The 22,302-nt window shown below is 44.1% G+C and overlaps 1 protein-coding gene across 1 annotated transcript in view; it reads right to left on the reverse strand.

Moving 5' to 3' along the window:
* The window catches only part of LOC118508967 (probable nuclear hormone receptor HR3), a 119,592-nt gene extending 99,866 nt beyond the window's left edge, over positions 1-19,726 (reverse strand). Inside the window, exon 1 of the mRNA XM_036048935.1 lies at positions 16,074-19,726. Within this exon, the coding sequence (XP_035904828.1) occupies positions 16,074-16,080 (7 nt within the window). The 5' untranslated portion in view covers positions 16,081-19,726. The remainder of the gene's footprint in view (positions 1-16,073) is intronic.
* Between the last annotated feature and the right edge of the window lie 2,576 nt (positions 19,727-22,302).

Raw genomic sequence — 22,302 nt, forward strand, 5'->3', positions numbered from 1 at the left:
GAGTCTTGGCCGCCAGCAGCTTTTGCCTGGCTTTCGAAAACTGGAAGTCGTCAGTTAGAACGGTTTGCCTTTTTGTTTTTGCAGGGGTCCCCAATATATCACCCATTTGATTGGGTTGTTTCATTCTAAGTGATTGGCCGGCCAACAAAACGCACCGTCCGCACAACATTCTCCACTGCACTGGGCCGCATTTTCATCGGACCACGTATTATTTTCACAGCATCAGCTTCTTGAGCTAGTGCCGAAGGTCGACGGGGTCCACCCCCATTTCTGCCTGCTGGTGGTGGAATGGAAATTCTAGAAATCAGAGAGAACGCAAACGCTTTCGAAGCATCGCCATGGGCTTGGCACAAGCTGGTCAAGAATCCGATCGCCAAGGACGCACGGTAAGCGGACCCCGCAGTTTTGGCCAAGGCACACAAACCAAACCTTTTTTACTGGGCCGATGAAAAATGGTGTTCGATCGAGGAAAGAAACTGCACGCTACGCTGGTGGTAGAATTTATCATGCTGCTAGTGCAAAACACTTGCAACTACAACCGAGCGGGGCAACCAAATTATCTGTCCTGCTGCCAAGGTTTTGCCGCCCCGGTTGGAAGATCGTATCGTAAATATGGCGTGGGGAGGTGCAACACTGTAGGCTGCCACCCACTGGGCAAATAAAGAAACGATTAAGGTTGGTAATTGAGCAGCGATAAGGTGTTGCTCAATAAATAAATAAGTTGATAGAAAATTTGCTTGAAGAATAGACATAAAATCCTAGACAGGACAAAGAGCCAGTTTGCGCCTAGAGGTTATGCTATACGCCTCACGTTTGTACAATTTCGTATACGATTGGGATGGTTCCAAGGCTTTAGGGTTACGTATGATGATTTAAAACTAAAAACATATAATTTTGTCAACATAAAAACAGTATTTGACAAAAAAAATCATACGCGAACACCAAAAATTCTTTTAGCTTGTTATTTTCTTTATTTTTCCTGTTCGTACCATGGCTTATTCGGTGAAGCTATACTATGTTCGATAATGATTTAAAAAATCAAGAGAAAAATGCTATACATGTACAATAATGTTCAAGAAATAATTATAATTATCAGTTGACTTTTTATTATGGACAAAATAAATCGTAAACTTCAAGCGTAAGGTTCCTAATACCTTTTCAATCGTGACACCTTCAAGAATTTTTCGGCTGGCTAATCAAAATCAGGAGTTTCCGTCTAGGGAAATTGTGGCATCGATGAATCTGATTGTTGTTCCCCATACCATATGCAGACGTCTTAAAAAGAGTGCGTTGAAGGAAAGTTTGAGATTATGGCGTTCATTTATCCAGCAAGCATAATAAGTGGAAGAGATTAGAATGCTTCAAAAAGTATAGTGGACCGAGCTCACCCGGGAAAAGGTGCCCTACTACGGTTTGGAGAAAGAAATGTCTCCAAACTATCGTGAATTGTATTATTTTTTGTAATTTAAGTTTTTAGCAATAAGACCAGGCCAGAACCCCTTATGATAAAAAAGTATACCGGGATGTTGTTAGACTACTGGAATACAGTTTTAACGAGTAATGAACGTAAGTATGAGTTGTTTGGACAGACAAATCAATCCAGGGTATGGTGCAGATCCGGTGACGCTCTTAATAAACCATATGTTTAGGAGACGTTAAAGCATGGAGAAGGAAACATTATCTTGCAGGGATCGTTTGCGTTGGTCTGGCTTTGGAAGCTTGGTATACTGACATTGAAATAGATAATTGGATGTTTCAGTTTTGAAAACTTCTCTTCATTTTTGATCCGGGCAACGATCCTAGACATAAGGTGAAACAATGAAATATATTATTCAAATCCAATCGATTAAAGATGCTCAAATTCTTGTCTGGCAATAGATTAACAAATTTCTCTTCTAATATTTTGTTTGAAAGTATTGTTTCAATTGAGACATTGGGAATAAAAAAAGGTATGATTTATTTTGTCCAGTACTGTATAAAATATGTATGCTACCATTTATCGGCTCATACGTGCTTGTGTTAATTATCATAATCTCCCATCGCAATGCTTGTTTACTCTATGCGATGAGCAACTCTGCATGAACAGAAAATCCATCATACTTGTGTTTGTTATTTATTGCTTGTAAATGTTAATTTTAGTACCACTTCATATTGTTTCCTTCCGGAGGATGCGTTCTTGTTGCAATTGCACCGGCTCGTAGCATTGCACCACCTTCCCGCATCTAGCATCACATTATTGGAGGTTTGGCGAGGAACCGTTTAGCCGTACGAAACCCATCCAACGGTGACGAGTGGAATGAACTCGTACTGTTATTTATCGTTCACCCACCTCCGTTCCTAGGGGATTGCGTTTCAAGTGCTCTCACTCCGGTCCGCCAAGTTCTTGGTGATGTACCGATGTGTCGAGATTTCTCACGCAAATAGTGTGAAAGAAAAAACCTGCACAAAAAAGATACTCGCAACCGTGTAAAGTGCGTAGCGAGAAGTAAAAGAATCCCACCAACAACTGATAAGAAAATAATGCAATAATACTGCAGCTAAAGAGCGATGGCGGCGGGCGTGAGTGCTAGCGTGCAATGAGCTGTAAGCTTCAACCGTTCGATTTGTTTCATTTCGTTTCATTTCGCGGAACGGGTTCTGGAAATGGTGGAGAGGGGGGGGGGGGGGGACTGAAGGCCTGGGAGATACCGGCGATGAAGATACGTCTTAAACCGTCCATACTGCACACACGATGCAGTTGGTGCATCTTCGGCGGGTTGCAACGGGTGCAGGCCGCTAGACAAACAGACAGGCGCAAGAGCGGCGAGATTCGTGCGAGAGTTGTTTGCTGTTGTACAAACATGGTAATAGAGTTTACGTTGCTTTGCGTTTGCACATGTAAACAAAGATTGCGTAACTGCAAGTGCATTCACACTGCACCGAACGGACTGGACCGTGTCGGGTAGCGAGTAGCAGCCTCGGGGAGGGTGAGCAGCCGGAGGGTTGTGTGGACAAGTAAAGGTTTGATCTATGGCCTTTAGAACGGCGAGGTGTTTGGATGATAAATGCACTGTCTAGCGAGAGAGAGAGAGAGCGAGAGCCTGCAGTGAAGAAGCAATAACTTCTGCTTGGGTGTATGAATTACAACTATTCAAGCTTTTAATTATCAGCATCTTCAATTTGATTGATTTGATGATAAATTTTATCTTTCTCATTCGAGCTTGCATTCGTATGCATACATCAGGGATAATAGCTGGACAAGCTTCCAAAAGCAGTAGTCGAAGCAGTGATCAACTATCGATTGATTAAAAGAACATGATCCGTAATTAATCAAACGACTTCAAGAATTATGACCCACATTTCGAGCCATCCCTCGCTCCCAGCTCCAATGACTGCATAATGTACGCGTCCGAGAGCACAAAACCGGTGCGAAAACGGTTTATAAAGATAAGTCAAACGCCTCTTCAGTCGTTGGCCTTCCCTGACACTCGTGTCATGCTTATCTGTAAGTAGTCCCTGCTAAGTATAATTTCTGATTATCCAAGCGAACAGTGTAACCTTACGTCCATTAAGCGAACATTTTGCCTCAAGCCAGCAGACAAGCCGGTGTCCACTGACAGACGGTTGTCAATGTGTAATTTTTTATCGCTTAATGGAAGCTGCTTCTGGTTGTTCGGGTAGCGCTGGGTAAACTTTGACGATCGCGACGTACGGCAACCACATACCCACCGATCGTTGTCGAGGGAGCTCGAGTTTTACTGCGCTGCACTAGCGGTCGGTGCGTTAGCACGCTTGTAATTAAATATTCTATGATATAATAATAATGAATTCCGGTAGAAAGTTGGTCATCCGCTCGGTTGTTGGGTAACTTGGGTGGAAGGGAAGGTTCGGTCTGCTTACCATATTGATTCGATAATCGATCGAACGGGCCTCGCCTGTGGAGGCGTGGAAGTTTATTTTTGCAACCATGCTCGAGGCGCGGCGTACCTTATTTGACACGGTTTCTTCGAGTGGTTTCTGTGGTAACGTGCGTTAAGAACTGTAATTATACACCTCATACATGTGAAGAGAAAGTAAATATCAATCTGGTACAAGTGGGTCGCTGTCGCTCTCCCGTAAACTGTGTGACGGTGCGATAAAGTAACAGCAAAATTGTCGCAAAAGCATGATTAGTAGATATTTACCATGCGGGATGTGTTTGGGAAGATAGCAAAGCAGCAGATTCATTACATCATAGCCAGTAATCTCACCTCTCAAAGATTGTAAGAATGATTATGATCTACACCACATGTCAGGTGAAGGTGGATGGAAATTTTTCTACATGCACCAGGGAGATTGGCGTTCCTGTCTGCTCTTCAGCTTGCTGCTAGAGAGGATCATTCCAGTCATAGATGTGTTATAATCTCGATTCCTTCATAAACGTACGACATTGACAAGCTCTGCAATGTAACAGAAGCTTACTAAATGATCGAGAGGGCGGCTTAAACTCTCGGATTACAGTATTCCTGCTACTAGATAATTGATTGCACTTTTGTAGTTGTGTACTTCACTAATCTAGTGTCAAAAACTCTGACAACAATATTAAGATTGAGATATGCTAATGGCTTTGACTTCCATCCAGTGATACTACAGCTTCAGTGGAAACTTCTGGACTCCTGTCCTGTCTGAACACCTGTCTCGGTGGAAGATGCTAAGACTGTATAGAACATTTAGAGTCATCAGTCCACAGTACTTGGGGTGGAACCGGGACAGCGGCGGTTTTCTCACGACAGGACCGGGGTTCAAATTCCATCCAGACTCCCGTCCCGTACGTTGGGCTGACTACTTTACAACGGGTAAAATTAAGTCACAGAAAGCCAGAAATGCCAGGCCGAGACCTCGCGAGGTTGTAGTGCCAAGGAAGAAGAAGAAGAATTCCTTAGCGTTGGCGAAAGTCCTCAGTCCTTAGCGAATAGAGGGATTCTATTGGTCCTCAGACAAATTTCCCTATTCTAAAGCACTATCTCTCTCTATTAATTGACGATTCTTGTTCGTGAGCAGTGTCCAGGATATCTGAAGTAATCCAAGACCGTGAGGGAATAGTAATGCCTGATTTTTTAGTTAGTTCAGTATGAAATACTACACAAATTGCCATTTGATCTGAGTGACAAGATGAATTTGACATCATAGAGCAAGCTATTGCTGAAGATTATTATGTCTAGTTGGCCGTCAAATGGACTTTAAGATCGCTCAAGTCATAGAGCCAAAAAGAAGAAGTCAAGCAACACGGCCAGGCCGTCTCTTATGAATAAAAAAAAGAAGTCATTGAGTCTGTATTTTCTGTGCCGCAGTAGGACTAAAATCATTGAAAGAATCAGCGCAACGTCAAATTTATTTTTAAAACTTACTTTCAACAGGTTTAGTTTTGGATGATTTCAGAGGTTCAACCCAAACTTCATCGAATATACTCCGTTGAAGGCTTAAGACAACTAAGCGTAGATTTCATCAAAATGGTTGCAAATGACCTCGAAAGGTTTGATCTTTTGACATGAGACGATGGTGGTGGTGTAGTGGTGAAAACGATGACAACAGTAGAATAATTTCGAGATTTAATCCAAGCTTTTCTACTTGGTAAACTGTAAGCTAAGAATTCTTTTAAAGAAGGAAATATGACGACCATATTTCCAAAATTTCCTTCATGCTTGTTGCAATAAACATCAAATGCGCTTCAGCGCATCAAATTCCACAGTGCCGTGACCATGAACACGACCAGCCATCGTAGATGTCAGCCCGGCAAATACCACCTTCTTGTGCAAAAACCCTTGACCATCTATCAGCACACAAGCAGCCGTAGCTCCATTCATACACCGGTATGACGTACGAATCGAAAGAATGGACCATTCGCACCTTCAGGCAGTGCATATCGCATAATGTGGCCCTTTGTTGTTGCTGTTGAGCGTCTTTTTTCCTCTTTTCGATTTGGTGTTTGTCTTAATGGCGCATTTGGATCTTTGTTTTGTTCGGTTGATTCGCGCCGCAGAACTAATGGGCGAACGGCGTACAAGGAACAATCCATCAACTGGGTTGCATGCTCGCGCAACCCTTGCATCCTTGTGCATCGATGGGTGCCTCGATGCAGCCAGCGCTACAGTCTGCACAGCCCGTCCGCCGCACATCTAGCCATCGTGATTTGACGCGTAAAGATCACGGCAAAGAGTTATCGATCGGGTGGATCGATCGATCGAGCTTCCCTGCCGTCCGGTTGTGCCCATTTTTCTCCCCTTTTCCAATCCGAGAGCTTCAATTGTTTCCTTCCATTAGCTGGTTTATCGCGGTACGAAATCACACACTGTTGTGTGGAAAATGAGCAAGCCGTGAAGAACAATCTGTACGGGCGGAACGATCATGCCCTCGGTTAGCGACTCATGGGACGCGACGAAGCGGCCAGCATCACAGTACTCATTGAGCGTTTATTGATTTATGATTATTTACACAAAACAACGGTCTAATGTTCTTCTATTGCGTTCTTGGCTACCTTTGGGCTTGATTTATGCAAAAGGCTACCTTCTTCCTCGGTCGCGATGCCGATTGCGACGCGTACCGTCTGGGCGTCCTTCTTGCGATCACGAATTTTCGTTCTGGGTAGATCGGTGAATGCACCGAGGACACGAGGAGCTGCGGTTTTCTTTCATTACGTTCTTGGCCCGTGGAGAGTGGGCTATTGTTTTTTTTTTACTGTAGGCCTTGCTAACTGCCCAGCGGCAAACCATAGATGATGGATTGTCCATGCAATTAAAGTACAATAAAGCGAAACATTCTACAGTGGGAATGTTTATCTCTTGGCTAGTTTATGCTCAGTTCGGAAGGCATTTGCAAGAAAACGCTTGTGCTTGCTTTGTACACAAACTTCAAGTTTGTTTTCAGTTGCAGTAAAAATTTGCATCAACACAAACAACACTTACGGTTGGAGGTTTGGTGTGATGGCCTAGCAGAGGTTATTATAATTGTCTTCTGTATGTCAACTGAGTTCAGAATGTGAAAAACAAACAAATTCTTAATACCACTGATTTTTTGTAGATTTATTTGTTTTGTAGTTAAATGTCTGAATGTATAAGGTGATCGTAGTAAAGGGCATGCTGACTTCCGATTACAGATGCATCGAGTTATGGAGTCTCTCAGTAGTGTAGAAGGAACCGACTCCAATCAAATAATCTTCTTCTTCTTCTTCCTTGGCACTTCAACCTCGAGAGGTCTCGGCCTGTCATTTCTGGCTTTCTGTGACTTAATTTTACCCAAAGCAAAGTCGTGTGAAGACCAGCGCCATTCTCGCCTCGGCTACCGGACCGCCCCTCAGAGATTCAAATCGTTCCACCAAGATCGCTTGCGATAAGCTGGCAATATTGTAGAATAGAATATGGCATACATGTTGCTTGACCGTAGGAAAAAGTAATTTTTGAGAAATCTTTTTCGATTATTCGAAAATTTTGAAATTGCCGTCTCAAATAAGTCTATTTTCCACAATCAATATCTGAGCTTAAGAAATGTTACCAATAATGTTTTTTTTAATGTTTATATATACCGTACAGTGTAGGTGGCCATATTTAAAATTCCACTACCTACTTTAAAGGGTACAATTCTAATCCCTACTCCTGAATTCTATCGCTCAATTGTGCTTCATCTTCTCAGCCAGACCAGCTTCGAAGATCCGAAGACCGTGCAAGACAAAAAAAACAAAAGTTCCAAAAGATCGCATACAAAAACCTTTCCACGCGCAGCCAGTCTGGAGCCTTTTCTGAAGACCGATTCAACAGCATGGACAGCAGATCGAACCGTTCCGTCTCGTCCGTTCTTCGGTATGCTTTTCGCGTTCTCTACCTTTTAATGCTCCGGTGCGTTATTGTACGGTTCCCTTCCAGCACCAGCCCAATCGGCGAATGCTTCGGTACATTCGATCGATCCTTTCCGCTTGGTCTAGTCTGAGCATCGTTTCGGGAGTAGATCCCATGCTTTCTTTGTTTCTTGCCTGTACGTACGCTCAGGCCCCGCCAGAGTTTCGGTGATCTCATCTGCCTTGCTCGCGCACTACAGAGAGCGAGAGACGGCACTCGGAGGGCAACGACCTCGTGACGTGTGCGATTCATCATCTTCGTTCGGATCAGACGCATGCACCGGGCCGCTTTCGGGCTGTGCCACGCCTCTCCGGAGGCTCTTTTGGGATCCGGGCAATGTGGTTGGCCTTTGCGGAGAGATGCAGACAGCATCAACGCGTGGTGATAGAAGTAGGAAAAAAAAACGGCGAGGAACCTCAAAAAAGATCAATTCAGATGCGATTATGAAATGCGTCGGGCCCGGATTTTGTTTCCCCACACCCCGGCTCTTCTCATCTCTCTACTCCACCATTTTCGCTAATGCCACGGGAAGTGGTGAATCTTCGATCCGTATGGATTGAAAGGTGTTGATGAGCCTGTTGCTATTTATGCTGTTGATACCCTCGAGAAAATAGACATCACGGTAGAAACACAGTCGAGGGGGGAGTGTTTTTTGCTTGTTAATGCCATCAGCTCCATCAGCCGACTGGCCGACGCATGATTACGAAATTATGCACCGAATTTTCCATATTTTCCGCACTTCCTCGATGCGCCGCGCAGTAACAGGTTTTGGAGCGGCGAATGTGGGATAGAGTTTTTTGTTGCTGCTGCATCTAGTGCTACTTTTGGCCCACATTGCATCATGCTCGCAGTGTGGCCGGATGAACTCGAATGACCTTTCGGCGGTGTTAGATAAGCGTGTCCTGATGTTGCGATCTTCAGTGTGATGCAGTTGCTTGTTGATATTTGCAGCGATTATGCATTTTATTGAATAAAATAGAGTTAAAATATGTGATATAGTGATTCCTGACACGTAAAGACCAGTATCAGATTTCATCCTGACAATCTTCCCGTACCCAAGTCCGAACCTCTAGCTGAAGAAAGTCAAAAATGTTAGCCAAGAAATGTCAAACGTCCAGATGTTATGGTTCCAAATTAGAAAAAATCAAAATGGATATATCATTGTTGCTATTGAAGTCAAAGCAGCATTCCTATATTGTACATGTCCCCTTACTTGCGTTTAGGGTTAATGGTATCAATAATTCAAAAGATTCGATAAAACTTGTAAATTTATTCAAACTGTAACATTTACCAGCCCCTGTTCCTTCTCAATATCCCGGACTCCCGAAGCGTGAACTTTGAAACAAGTACGAAGTCGATAGTTTGACAATAGCGTAGCGTTGATTCGCTGTATTTCGTGTTACCTTGGGACAGTTTAATGTCACGAATTTTCACGCCGATTCTCGTGCAGTGATCATGCAACACCGATCTTGCAGTGCACCCGATGTGGCCTGCGCTGAAAAGTATGCTCACGTACAGCATGCTGCAAGCTTTAATTAAAGCATTTACATAAATCAATAAACCATACGGGCACGGGCGAGCACTACCCGGCCGAGATGTAGTTGACTGTAGTGCCGACGATAAAATATGCATGAAACACAAAGCCAAGTCAGCGTCAGGCGGTTTAAAGACTTATTCGCTTTTCTTCCAAAACACCAACAGTTCACTTGGGCAGAGCTACATTGAAAGACATTGTCAACGAGTCGCGGCCAGCGTCGGAAGCATGCAGTATCACCGATCAACCGATTAACACACATCGCATTACACCTCCGATCTGACCGCTGTGATTATGATTTATGGCACATTCGGTGACGTCGGTGGCCTCCACCGCGATGGTTCGGGCTCTTTAGGTCACGAGCATTAAGGTTCACATCCGGGTCATCCGGGCCGGCAAAATTCGGAATGTGACCGTGTAGAGGTGAATGGAAAGCTTTTAATCCAACCCGTAGTCCATGTCGGTATGCTACGTGTTTATCTTTGAGTGGTATTCTTTTTGACACGAATGAGTCGTGCCTTTTTGTTGTTGGAAGGAGTAGGAAAATGATGCGATAAAATATGTTTTGAAGATGTTAAAGCTTGTCTTATGACATTTGGGACAGTAAACACTCACTGTTGGGTTTATGACGCTGGCTCGAAATGTTGTCCAGTTGTTATTGCTTACCTGTAATGATAGGAAAAGATAAAGAAAATAAATAGTTAAAGTATAGTTTGGTGGATTTATGGGTAATTTTTATTTACTGCAAAAGTAAGATAACAATTGGTAGTTTGGATTCTGTAGCTCTTAAGTATTAAGTACCATTTAAATTGGTTAATCTATTTTTGATGCTTCTTTTTATGAACTATTACAATCATATCATGTACCATAATTTTCCATTCGATTTGTAGTTTTAAACACAAAGTAGCAAAAAATCCTTTGGTTTTGCTCATATTACCACAAAAGGTTGAATGCATTTTAAATCAATCAAAAAATCGAGTTCATTTTAAATTTAGTGGTAAAGATCTAAATCAAACATTGTTTAGCTATTTCTTCTACAGAAGTCAGATAAATACGTTCAAATCATATGCCTAAGACGTTTAGTTCTTGAAAATTGTTGATAATTGCGGTGACGTTGCCGTAGGAGCTAACCAATTGAGCAGTATAAGCGGATGTCGAAGGATGTCTTAATTTTAGAAATAGGCAGTTCTTGTAAAGAGTCAGAGTTTGTTGAGCAGTTTAAAAATGCGAGATTCATAGGTCTAAACTCAATAAAACATGATGACATGTTCTACCGATCTTCAACCATTACAAAACCTCTGCATCTATCCTTCTTCATTGCTACATAGAGCTGCATAGCACATCAAAAAGTTATATTGACCACAAAGACAAGGCATACATTTTTTCACTCAGTGAAGATGAAAGTTTCACAAGAATAGTTTTAATTACCACTTAAATATTTCAAAATGCAGTCTACATCATTATCCTTCTCCAATCCAATGCTTAAAGCTTTAAATTCTCGATTCAAAAATCAATATCTTTAACGAACGAAAGACAACCCACCGTATCGATGGGACAACGAAAAGAGAAACAACCTGCCACTATGTCGAAAGTGGTGATAAACAGATGCGCATGCTGCATGGCTCAGTGCAAACACGGGGTGGGCCAAAGCACAGAAGCAACAGAGCTCAACACAACATGGCCAAGCAACAGACACACTCAGACACACGGGTACGAAGCGAACGAAGTTAAAATTCTTAACGACCAACATCAACCTGAAGTCAAGTGTGATCAACGGTGGGGGACGAAAGGGGGTTAGGCGAGGAGGGGAAAGAATTAAAGAAAAGTGCGTGGGGTGGGAGGAGGAGGGTGGCAGGGAGCAGCAAAGCACGGGGAATCGGTTAAAAGAAAGAGATTCGAACGGGACCGAAGCGACGCAACATACTGTTGGGCGGACGAAGGAGAAAATCAAGCTAACAGTATTATTTGTATCTGAAGAAAGATCCGTTATTCCGCTGGATCTGCTGGTGGGGTGTGGGTTGTGGTTTGGGCCGGTGGCTCTCCTCTGTTGTTGTTGCTTCGATCATTTCTTTGCACTTATCTTCTTTGCGCTCCGCGTTCGTGCCTGGTTTTGCGCTTCTTCGCTTTGCGCCATTCTTCCACGGCCGTTTTCCAAACCCCAATGACGCCAATGTCGCCTGCTGTCGACACACGGAGCCATGTTCCCGTTTTATGTGTCACACACCGTGGTATGTGTCAGTGTGTGTGTGTGTTTGCCAATGGAGACCGTGTATGGTGCGCGAGCTTTTTAATCTACCCCCAATCCGAAGCTGCTGTTTTTTTGCTTTCATCCCGATCCCATACACGCGGCACTGGGTGATGCGCTCCCGGAGGCGGATGGTGAATGCATTTCGAATGCATTCGACGGTCGGGCAGGAGGGCAATTCTTTGCATTCTAAGAAAGCTTTCAATAAGGGGGGAAAAACATAAACACCACCACGGAAGGAAATCATGCTCGTTTGTGATGTTTTGCATTTTTTTTTTGCTTTAAATATTCTTCGTCCATGATAAATACTGCCGCGTGTGGTACCTTCACTATGATTTAATGCTTAGCGCAGAGAGCTGCCTCGAACCAGCTTCATTTTTGCCCATAACAGGCACGCAGAAAAAGCATATGAAATCCTTTTCCTTATCGAGCCCAACTCTAGGCATTCGCATCTTCCCCATCATCGATTAGCTTAGAGTTGCTACAAGACCATTTCCCTGCATCATTCCCAAGGTGCGGGGTAAAAATCGATTCTCGATGAATAGAGAAAGAGTCTTCAGGGTGGTCAGGGTGTGACAAAGTGGACCGGGATGAAGAAGAACTAGAAGCGGGGGAAAAAAGAATCCCGTTCGCTTCGTTTGTTTGTCGGTTGGATGAGCATCGAATCCGCTTCGTCACATATGCCGTGCCTATATGGGAGGCTGATAAATGCATCGATTGCTGATCGAAGCAGGGGGAGTTGGGGGGGGGGGGTAAATCTAGGGGCAGATAACGGGGGAGAGCTTTTACAAGGCGAAACAGTGGCTGGTGTTCGGGCGTATGCTAACCCTTGCATTTGCGACTGGCAACGGAAGGTCATTTAAAAGCTATTTGCAGCATTGTACCGGTTGGGTACTTTCCTTTTATTGGGTTAATGACTATGTTTTCGGAACAAAATTAGCGGGCTGGCATGTGTGTGTGTGTGTTTCAACACACAGTCTTACGTTATTGGGATAGAGGAATGCATATGCGTCGGCAGTGATTGGGGCCTGCACCACAAAAGCTTTTTCATTGCAAGAAAAACGAAGTCTTTCCTATTATCTTCAGGATTACAAGCATATACGAAAGAGATAGAGTCGTTTAGTAGGATTAAAGTTGTGATAAGATCCTCTAGAAAGCAACTGGCAATCTGAACAAGTATGTAGCTCGCAAGCTCACCAGTACGACCAAGGATATGCCCAGTGTCATCGTGCTTATCCCGTTAGTTCGAGCAAGAATTTCTTCATCCACTAACCACGATGACACCACGCGTATTGGATTCGATACCAGGGAACTTCAACAATCTTGAACATTCTCATCTACTCCCCCTAGCCCACTATGGTAATGGAACGTACATGAAACAAGCGGCAGCACAGACACACATTTCAATGCAACATGCTGCCCTACGGCTGCCGATTCTGCAAGACTGTGGAAGGAAAAACAGCAACAGCATCCTTATCCGCTCGAGCAACGATCGCGCGCGGCCCATTAGCAAGCGGCGGTTCGAAACCAGCAGAACCGCAATACAAATAGTACAGTTAAGAATGTGTGCGCCGGTCCTTTGGCTGCACCCGGAAAGCATCCCTTCCCGAGCAGGTTTTTTCCGTTTTCCGCCCCATCGCTCGACTGACTGGAAGCTGTACCGTGTTTGCGCAAAGAAAAAACAAGCAACAAAAAAAAAGGGAATCAGGTTCCGCCTGTACGGTTACGCCTTGCGGAACTAGCGGAACCTCGATGCAAAACCTCGTGGGATGGGACGATGCAATCGGCAGGATGGTTGCATACAGCCGTTACATCCTGCTCGTAATGGCACGGCACAGATTGTGTCTAACTGGTGGAACAGCTAATGCGCTGATCGGATTTTTTGTCGATGCTTTCAATCGATGGGTAATGAGTTTACAATTAATAAAAATTGAGTGGATAAGCAAACGTGGCGTTGGAATGGTTTTTGCAGCACTCAGGACTGTTTTATAGATGTCGGAATGACAAAACTTATTATGATAAGAGTGCTTACAGTTAGTTAGCTCAACCTGAAACTTGACGGTCGGTTGCTACTTTACTTTCAAATGGAGTATATCTTCTTCTCTCAAACTGCCTGTCGGGATGGACAAATCTGGACCATTTATTTTCCATGAAATTAGGCTCACCAGGCTCGATTGCACTGGGCATGTTGTGAGAATGGCACCAGACAACCCAGCTCGTAATGTGTTTATAAGCTGTCAACATAGACAGACAAGTTGCACCAAACTGAGATGGAGTGATAGCGTTGAAGCATCCTCTGATCAGCGCGAAGCAGCGTCTGATAAGTAACTAAATAAGAAAATTGTCCGAATATTTCTATTGGTCACTGCTGAGGTCATTTTAGAGATTCTTCGATCCAAGCCGCGCTCACTTACGTAAATATATTTTTCAAAATGGTCGCCAACTGCTCTTTCTGCGTTATTGTCCCATAGACATGTCCGTCTGGATCGGCCCGGTGGTAGATGCGACAGTGGCGCCGGTCTTCACAAGGCAGGACTGGGGTTCAATTCTCATCTGGGCCGTTTCCCCATAGTGAGGACTGATTATCCAACTATATGCGGTATTATTCCAACTTCTTTTCAACCAAATAGAAAAAGCTTTCACTGATTTGTGGACTAGAGAGCCACCATGATAAAAGCACCAGAAAATTAATCTTTGTTTTTTAAAGTTTCTGAAGCATTAAAAACGTCCTCTGACAATGTTCGAAGGCCGAAATCAGGACCTATTAATTGACGTCGTTTTTCGCTAACAGTGCCAAACTGTTGCCTTTTTTAAACTTGTTTGTTCGACAATCCATGTCATTTAAAACCATTCTCAAACTGGCCAAAAAAGCTTTAGAAATCAAAATTGATATAATTATTAGGTAATGTTTCTCCCAGTGACAGGAATGTTTTATCACACACTCGCTAAGTTATGCATCGTTTGGACTATTTATTTTCTACGATCTGATGAAGTGTTGACCTCCCCGCCATTTCTTCAGGCCAATCCTTCGTGCGATGGACGTGTGAAACATATTAAAACCTTACCACGAGGATGACCAGATGGTAACCGGCGCCCGACCCAACGGCATCAGCAAATCACATCACGTGCGTAGCATTTCAGCGGCGATACATTTGTGACCGCGTGCATAGAACAATAGACAGGCAGGACACGGTGTCAAACACCGGCGAAGAACCGCTGGCCACCGCGCCCGGTGCGTTTGACATTTGTTGTCGATTTGTGTCGAGAGTGATGGGTTTTCTGGTGCGACATAAATTCTCATCCCAGTCACTATTCACGTCAAAGATCAATCTTTTCATCCCGTCAGTTTCAACGGTCGTGGTCCAATCGGATTTGGTGTGCAGCGGTTTTTCTTTTTTCGTTTTGCTACAATAAGTTTACCATGCATGCAAATAGCCGAGCCCGAGAGGGTATTGGCGAATGTCCCGCACTAGAGTGAAATGGTGATCGCAAATGGCGTTATTTACGTGGCAACTAAAAATACGCAGCAGTTTTAGGGTAACTCTCCTTTCTCTTAAGCTCACCGGTTTGGGGCTGTACTTAGCGATCACCGATGACATCAGGCGGATGGCTGGAGAAAGGATGTTCTGTCGTGGTTCGAAGTGAAAGACAACCAATCGATACGGCGGTGTAAGAAATGAGTGGTGAACAACTTGCCATAAAGATATCGCAAACACGAGTGTTTCTTTGTGTTTGTTTTTTTATCCTGTTCTGTGCAATGCGTGTAAAAGTCCCACAAGTTAATGTTTATAGCATTTTCATGGGAAAAGGTACTTTTTTTCGTTCGGAATTAAGCAAAATCGACATTTTGTATTTAAACACGCTGCAGCTTAAGCTGTAAATGGTATTTTATGGTGAGAAAAATTGGCTGCTATAATGTAAAACCATCGTTTGAGTTAATGGAATTGGCAAGTGACAAGATAAATAAATGGAAAGTGTTAAGTAGAAATGAAAATCTTGTTTCCAATTGAATTACCTTCATACCAAATGTCACAAAAGATTCGAAATTAATTGAAACTAATATCTTGAACAGAAGGAAGAAGGATTTTTTCAAATGAAAAATTCCTTAACGAATTCTTCCTGTCCCGGAGCGGCCGCTCGGGACCTCGTCGTTGAGGGAAATCCTGTTGTTTCCCTCTAATATCACAACAATAGGGGCTGCCATTCCGCTCCAAATATCTTGACCCACCACTGATGCCAGGCAAGGTTCCTTCGTGACTAGCGCCAATAGGTCCCTCACAGGCGACCACATTTCTCACCATCTTATCTTCGGCTGATAGTTAGTCAATAAAAACAAAATCATCCTTCAACAAATGAACGCACGTTTTGCGATGCAGGACAAACGCTCTCTATCCAGTGAAAACTGTCACTTCACACGCGACATGCTTATCGCAGCCAACCTGCTCACCTGTCATGACGCTGGACGACGTAATATCTCGTGCGGTGCGTGTCCCCGTCGTACCCGGCGCTGCGCCCGTCACACCGCTCAGTTGCGGCTGGGCACGTGATGCCAGCTGCGGACAGGGCACTTCCGCCTCGGTCAGAATCAGTACGGGCGTGCTCGGATCCAGCACTATCGATGACGGTACGGTACGCACGGCCGAGCCCTCCGGCACGGCCTGCAACGATGACGTTCCGGCGCCACCGTCCGCCGTCGTTACGGCGCGCAACGTCGTGAGCAGTATCGCCGACGATGACGTTGACAGCTCGCCCCCACCTGAAGACGCCACTTTGCCTGCTGTTGGGTGGGCGGTGTCCTGTAGCTATTGGTGTGTATGTGTATGTGTTTAAATTTTTGTATCGTACAACCTCAGACCGGTCGTGCAGAGGATGGCCAGAAAGGTGTTGGCAAGTAGAAGTGTTACAAAAAATTCGACGACGAAGTAGTGGAATCGATCACTGTTGTCTCACAATATTTAGCACCATTCGAATTCTTTCTCTACTCATCATCCCTACTGACCCTTGTTGGTTCCTACTTTTCACCTCTCAGAATTTGCTACCCTTACATTAAGATAATAGTTACATCTAGTATACGAATAACGACTTTAACGCAAGGTAACGCATGGTAACTGATACTAATCGTTCTACTTAGCCTAACTGGTTACTGGTAACTAGAGTTGCTATTGGCTAGAGTGATATCCATTGGTGAGGAATCAGAAGTTAACATTAATTATAAACGCCTAGTAAAACTAGTGACAAGGGTTTTGTACTACACAAAAATTGTTCTATCTATCTTATCGTCTACAATGGGGGCTTCGCTCACATATTACTAGTTTAACTTCAGTTGCTGGAATTGAATGTTTTAAAGGAGATATTTGAATGATTTCCCACTGAATAATATACCACCTTTTCGTTCCAACAATCTAACACTACTGAACACAATCTGTATCAAATGCTGGTTTCGTGACGCCTACTCCAAACGAGTGGTGCTACAGAGCCTGACAAGGGTTCATCTGCGGTAGGACACGGTCGCAGGTAAAGAGAACTGAAGAATCCTATCCCTCGCCTGTTCCAGGGTTGAGTTTCTCTGGATGGTAGTAAAAAAAGGGGAGCTACCGAGCACCAAAAACCTCACGCTATCGATCGTCGTCCTCGCCGTCGTCGGGAACACCTTTAATGCTATCCTTACTCCTGACACGGGTAACTACGGCCTCTGCTCGATGCTTTTCGCTCGCGTTGGAGATTTATCGAATTTAATTTTAAGCTGATGCACTCACAAACACACCGACACACACAACACGCATCGCTTTTGGTAACTTTTCGATTGCAATTTCCACACTATGCTTCGCTTCCCAAAAACAGGGGGTACAATTTTCACTTCACATTGATCCGCTCAAGCTTCAATCACTTCAATTCACAAATCTTTTTTAGGCAGGATTCACTCGGAAGCACAGCCGTTCCACCGTTCGGGTGTGCAAGAGTTTTCCTTCACAGTGGACACAGCGTTTGATTGCACCTGGCAGATGCACTTTCCGCTACGGGGGCATCTACGGGGCACCGGAGAGCGAGAGTCCCGAGACCAGAGTGTGCAGATGGCCAGAGAGCCGAACAGGCCGAGCCTAGCGAGCGAACGTTCTTACTTGCACTCGGACCATTTCCCACCCAGCAGCAATCCTTTCAAGTGGGATCCTGTTTGGAGCTGTGGGCCCTGGTGAAGCGGGCTTCGTTTTTCCTTCCGCTTGAACCAGAAGTGGCAGGGGATTTAATTTTTCACACTCGCTTTCCCCAACACGTCGGCGTCGTCCGCAGCGCAGGTATGCGGCATTTCCACCTCTGTTTTTTATGTTTGCTCTCCACCTCTTAAAAGACGAGGGAGTTTGACGGGAACGCACGTGGATGTACGGGTGTGTGTGTGTGTGTGTATGCGTTGGTCCTGCGCTCGGGGTAGTGTGCGTGCGCTTCAGGACGCGTGGGCTCGTCCCGGTTTTATGTGTGCTATTCACCACTCAAAGCCGGCCGAAGTGGATGTGCAGCACAGTGGTGGGAAAAATCGATCCCAGCACAAACACAGCTGTTTTCACCGTCGTCATCGTGCTCGTCTCGCGTGTGCGTACTGCTCTGCTGCTCCCGTCCAACCCCGTCCACTGCCCTTCCCTTTAAGCGGCCGCTTTTCGTAGCGTTTTTCCTCACAAATCACCACAAATATTGAAGTCTTGTTAAGCTCTCCTTTAGTGAGTTTTCTTTTTTTATTGCTTTTTCTCCACTTTTCCACTTTACTTCATCCAACCGGAAACGGGACACTATTTACTTCCGGTAGGCGCAACTTCGCACACCAACTCACGGCTAGCACGTCACCGATCGATTTTATCCTTTTTCCTTGCAGTGGGTAAGTGGGTGACAGGGAGGGGAGGAGATTTTCCACCCTTCGTACCTCCCTTTACACACCAATACGCGTGCAACGATGACGGCAACGCTGACACGGGAGCCTTTTCCAAGATGGCGAGCTACGCCGATGCTAAGATGAACGAGCAAACGTCAGTGAGTGAGTGAGCGTGAGAGAGAACGCTCGCTCACGCCCGGGAGAGTGAGAGAGAAAGGGCAAACGGCGCGTTTGTTGTTTATCGCTTTGTTTTTATCAGCGACTACTCCAGCGTTTCGCAACGAATGCAACGACGAGGGCGCACACACGCGACGACGACGATTTATGTTGCCCAATGCAAACTGCTGGAATTTATCCAGCGCACAAACCAACTGCTCGCCTACCGTGAGCGTGTGTCTCCGGTGTGCTCGATTCGGGCAGTTACCTTCCTTGGTGCTCCGTCGCCATACACTTTCTTGCTATGGGAATGGGAAAACTCTTTCGGAAGTCAACTTTTCACCGGTCGCGGGATTTTGTTTGTTAATCACGCACTAACACACACACACTCAAATATATCGTCACACAATTACATCGAAATACACCACAAAACAAACCTGCACACACGGCAAAGTTAGATCGCAAAACTATTACTGCGTTGCACATGGGGCATAATGGTTGGACTTCCTCTGTTTGACTGTCCCCCGCAGGCTTTTTGTTTTTTGTAGGACACCTTTTCTTAAGCAAATTGTCAGCCTTTAAAGCAAACGGTGTGTGTAAACCACCAATAGTCAGACTTATCAGGATCGAACGAGGCGGACAAAACCGATGGTCGACATCCTCGCCTTAGCTCGGTTCATAATTGCTAGCGTTTGCTGATACTGGTGTATCGGTATTGCTCGTGGATTGCACAAACTGCAGACTGTGTCGTTTCGGGGTCTGGCTTCTGCACCGTACTGAAACTGCGCTCTTTTCACCCTCGCTGTTGCGGGAGCTGCATTCGCTGCACTTGGCTTGCACAGGGAGGCTGGTTAGGATGCGTTTTCGCATGCTCTTGCTGGATGCCGATGAGAGAACGACCGCTCCATCGACACACACACACACTCATAAACACACTATACCCGGTTGTCTCCTGGTGTGTCCTGTTCGGTGCTGATAGCGTATTTGCTGCGATTCTAGTTGTTAAGTATTCACACTGATAACACCAGTGATAAACTTAACTCAAAGAGCTCACAAAACGTCTATGATTGTTTCGACGTTTTTAATTTATCTTTCAATCTGAGCACTAACATTTTCCGCTCTTTCGGTGTGATGCGTGCGTTTTGCCGATGTAATTGTTTGTATTTTCTTTAGCACTGATACATCACAAAATGTCAAAGAGAACATTTCCAGAGAAATGCCAGAGAAAGAGAGAAAGTTTGGTTTGTTGGCGAAGTTGGGGGCTAACTTAGGGGGTGTGGTAAGCGGAGAGGAATCGAAAGGATTTCACCAATGTTTGTGTACAAATATGTGAAATTTTCAAGGGTTGATTCTCCTGATGAGATCCAACATAATAGAAGTATGAATTCGATAAATGAATGTGATTTAAATCTGGGATAGCTACATAATAGAATACATAAAATACTATTTCTGCAGATTCGTCCATAGGATAAATAGCTAATCTTTGCTAATGTATGTATATTTATTTGTTTGACAAATTTTTAGTTTCATAACATTCAACCCTGCTACGGAATGCTCCGAACGTCAAAGAAGTCCTGTGTAGAAAATTAATCGTAGCGCATGCGTACGGCGGAATTATAATGATAAAAATTTGTTCTTTACTGTCAAATGGTGTCGAGAGGTAATATTGTGTCAGTAAAAGCAAATTCAAAATCATTTAAAAATTAAACGTGAAAAACAGTTGAATAAATATTAGGTGCAATATCCATTTACATTGAATGATTTAACATTGAATTGGGGCGACATTAATTTCTACACAGACTATACGGTGTTTCCCATAAAGGAAAATTATGAAAAATATTTTTCTAGCCCGGTTATGTATCAACTAAACGATTGGCTAACGAATATAGAGATCAAGGATTTAATTGTATCAAGGAAGTATCAAATAACTCTACTTCTTCTTTTTTGGTACTACAACCTCGAAAGGTCTCAGTCTTGTGGCCTTGTGTGACTTTATTTTACCCGTAGATAAGTAGTCGGCTTTACGTATGGGGCGGCGGTCTTGATGGGATTTGAACCCCGGCTCTGCCCCATGTGAACGGCGCCGTTATCGTCTCGCCCAAAATATGCAACTGTTATTAAAAATTGAGTTTTTTTTGTGTTTTACATTTCATTCCGCAGTTTCCTTGCGGTTTCTTGCATAGTTTCGAGTGTAAAATATTTTATTTAGAAAATTATAAAATATTTTTGTTATTGACTTAAAATAGTCTGCCCGGACAAAAAAAAATTCTATAAGCAAAGCATATGCACACTTGAAATGACCTTTCTGTACAATAAAGAAACTCAAATAAAGAAATTGAATAAAAAAAATGTAAAATTAATATCTTGCATCTAAAGACACATGCAAATCTTTGGTTAAACTGCTGCTCGATCATGCTAATACAATGTTGTTATGGGCATCATCATCATTACAATATGAAAATGTTTAAATGTGTAATATTTAATTGTTTCTTTTATGGGCAAATAAGTTTTAAAAAATGCGTTTAGGACGACCTTATAGGATGGTATTGCTTATTGAAAAATTATATCAACACATCAAATTAAAACTGATTAGCCGTATAAAACAATTCAATTTTTCATCCCTTATTGCATATTTTCGATAGCTTTATCATTTTAAACTTTTACTCGTCAGCATATCAAACGATGAGTAAACATCTTATAAAGAGACAAACACACAGTTAGAAAACTACCTACTGTACGAAAACTACTACGGTACGAATACTTAAGCACATTCCTCGTCTACTCATTCATCAACTCATCGGTTCCCTGAACGCTACGGTGTATGGTGTCGAATGTGTCACCGCGCCGAAAAAAAAGCGTTACCCAAGTGAGATGACAAATTACCATCAGTGACAACCAAATCCCTAAGAAAAACTTACAGAACATTTGCTGACAAAATCATCACTTCCCATGAAGCTGCCGTCCCATCTGAAAGGGATGGGCTGGGAAATGGTTCGACAACTCCCTCCAAAATCGCCCAATAATAGAGCTTCATCTATGGCGGTTCGGCGATTCTTAAAACCCCTTAAAAAAGATACAAAAAACCCCTCGACCATCGCCGAAACAACCGTGCAAACCTCATGATGTCAGCGAGGCAAACCAGCTAGCAAGCGAGCCAGCTAGCACGAAAAGTTCATTGGCTTTTTGCTCCAGAACCGCCAGCGGGGCCAATGATCGAAGACGGTGTGGCTTTGCACGCACCGTACGCAGTTTTGCGCGTTCCCATTGGAGACGGATGGAGGGGATTTGGGGGGGGAGGGGGGTGCGAAAACGGGAGTGATGTGGTGCTGTGCCCCTTCTTGCCGGTGCGTGTGTTTCAGCCATGTTCTAGCCTTTTATCGCTAATGCTGCCAGTGATCGCGAAGCATCGAACGACGCTGAGCGGATGAGAGGAAGCAGCAGCATTAGAACTACAAAATGCGAAACCGGTGTGGTCGCGCGCGCTGTTGTACTGGGGAGATGTCTATTCGCGAGCAGCAGCACCAGCGGCAACACAAAAAAAAAGTGCGTAGATGGATTGCTAATGGGCGAAGAAGCGTCCGAAAAGAGAATCACAAATCACGCGGTTGCGAACTGAAAGAGACTGAAGCAATATGGTGGGAGATAGAGCGAGAGATACCTT

The sequence above is a fragment of the Anopheles stephensi genome, chromosome 3, assembly GCF_013141755.1.
Source record: "Anopheles stephensi strain Indian chromosome 3, UCI_ANSTEP_V1.0, whole genome shotgun sequence".
Taxonomy (NCBI): Eukaryota; Metazoa; Arthropoda; class Insecta; order Diptera; family Culicidae; genus Anopheles; species Anopheles stephensi.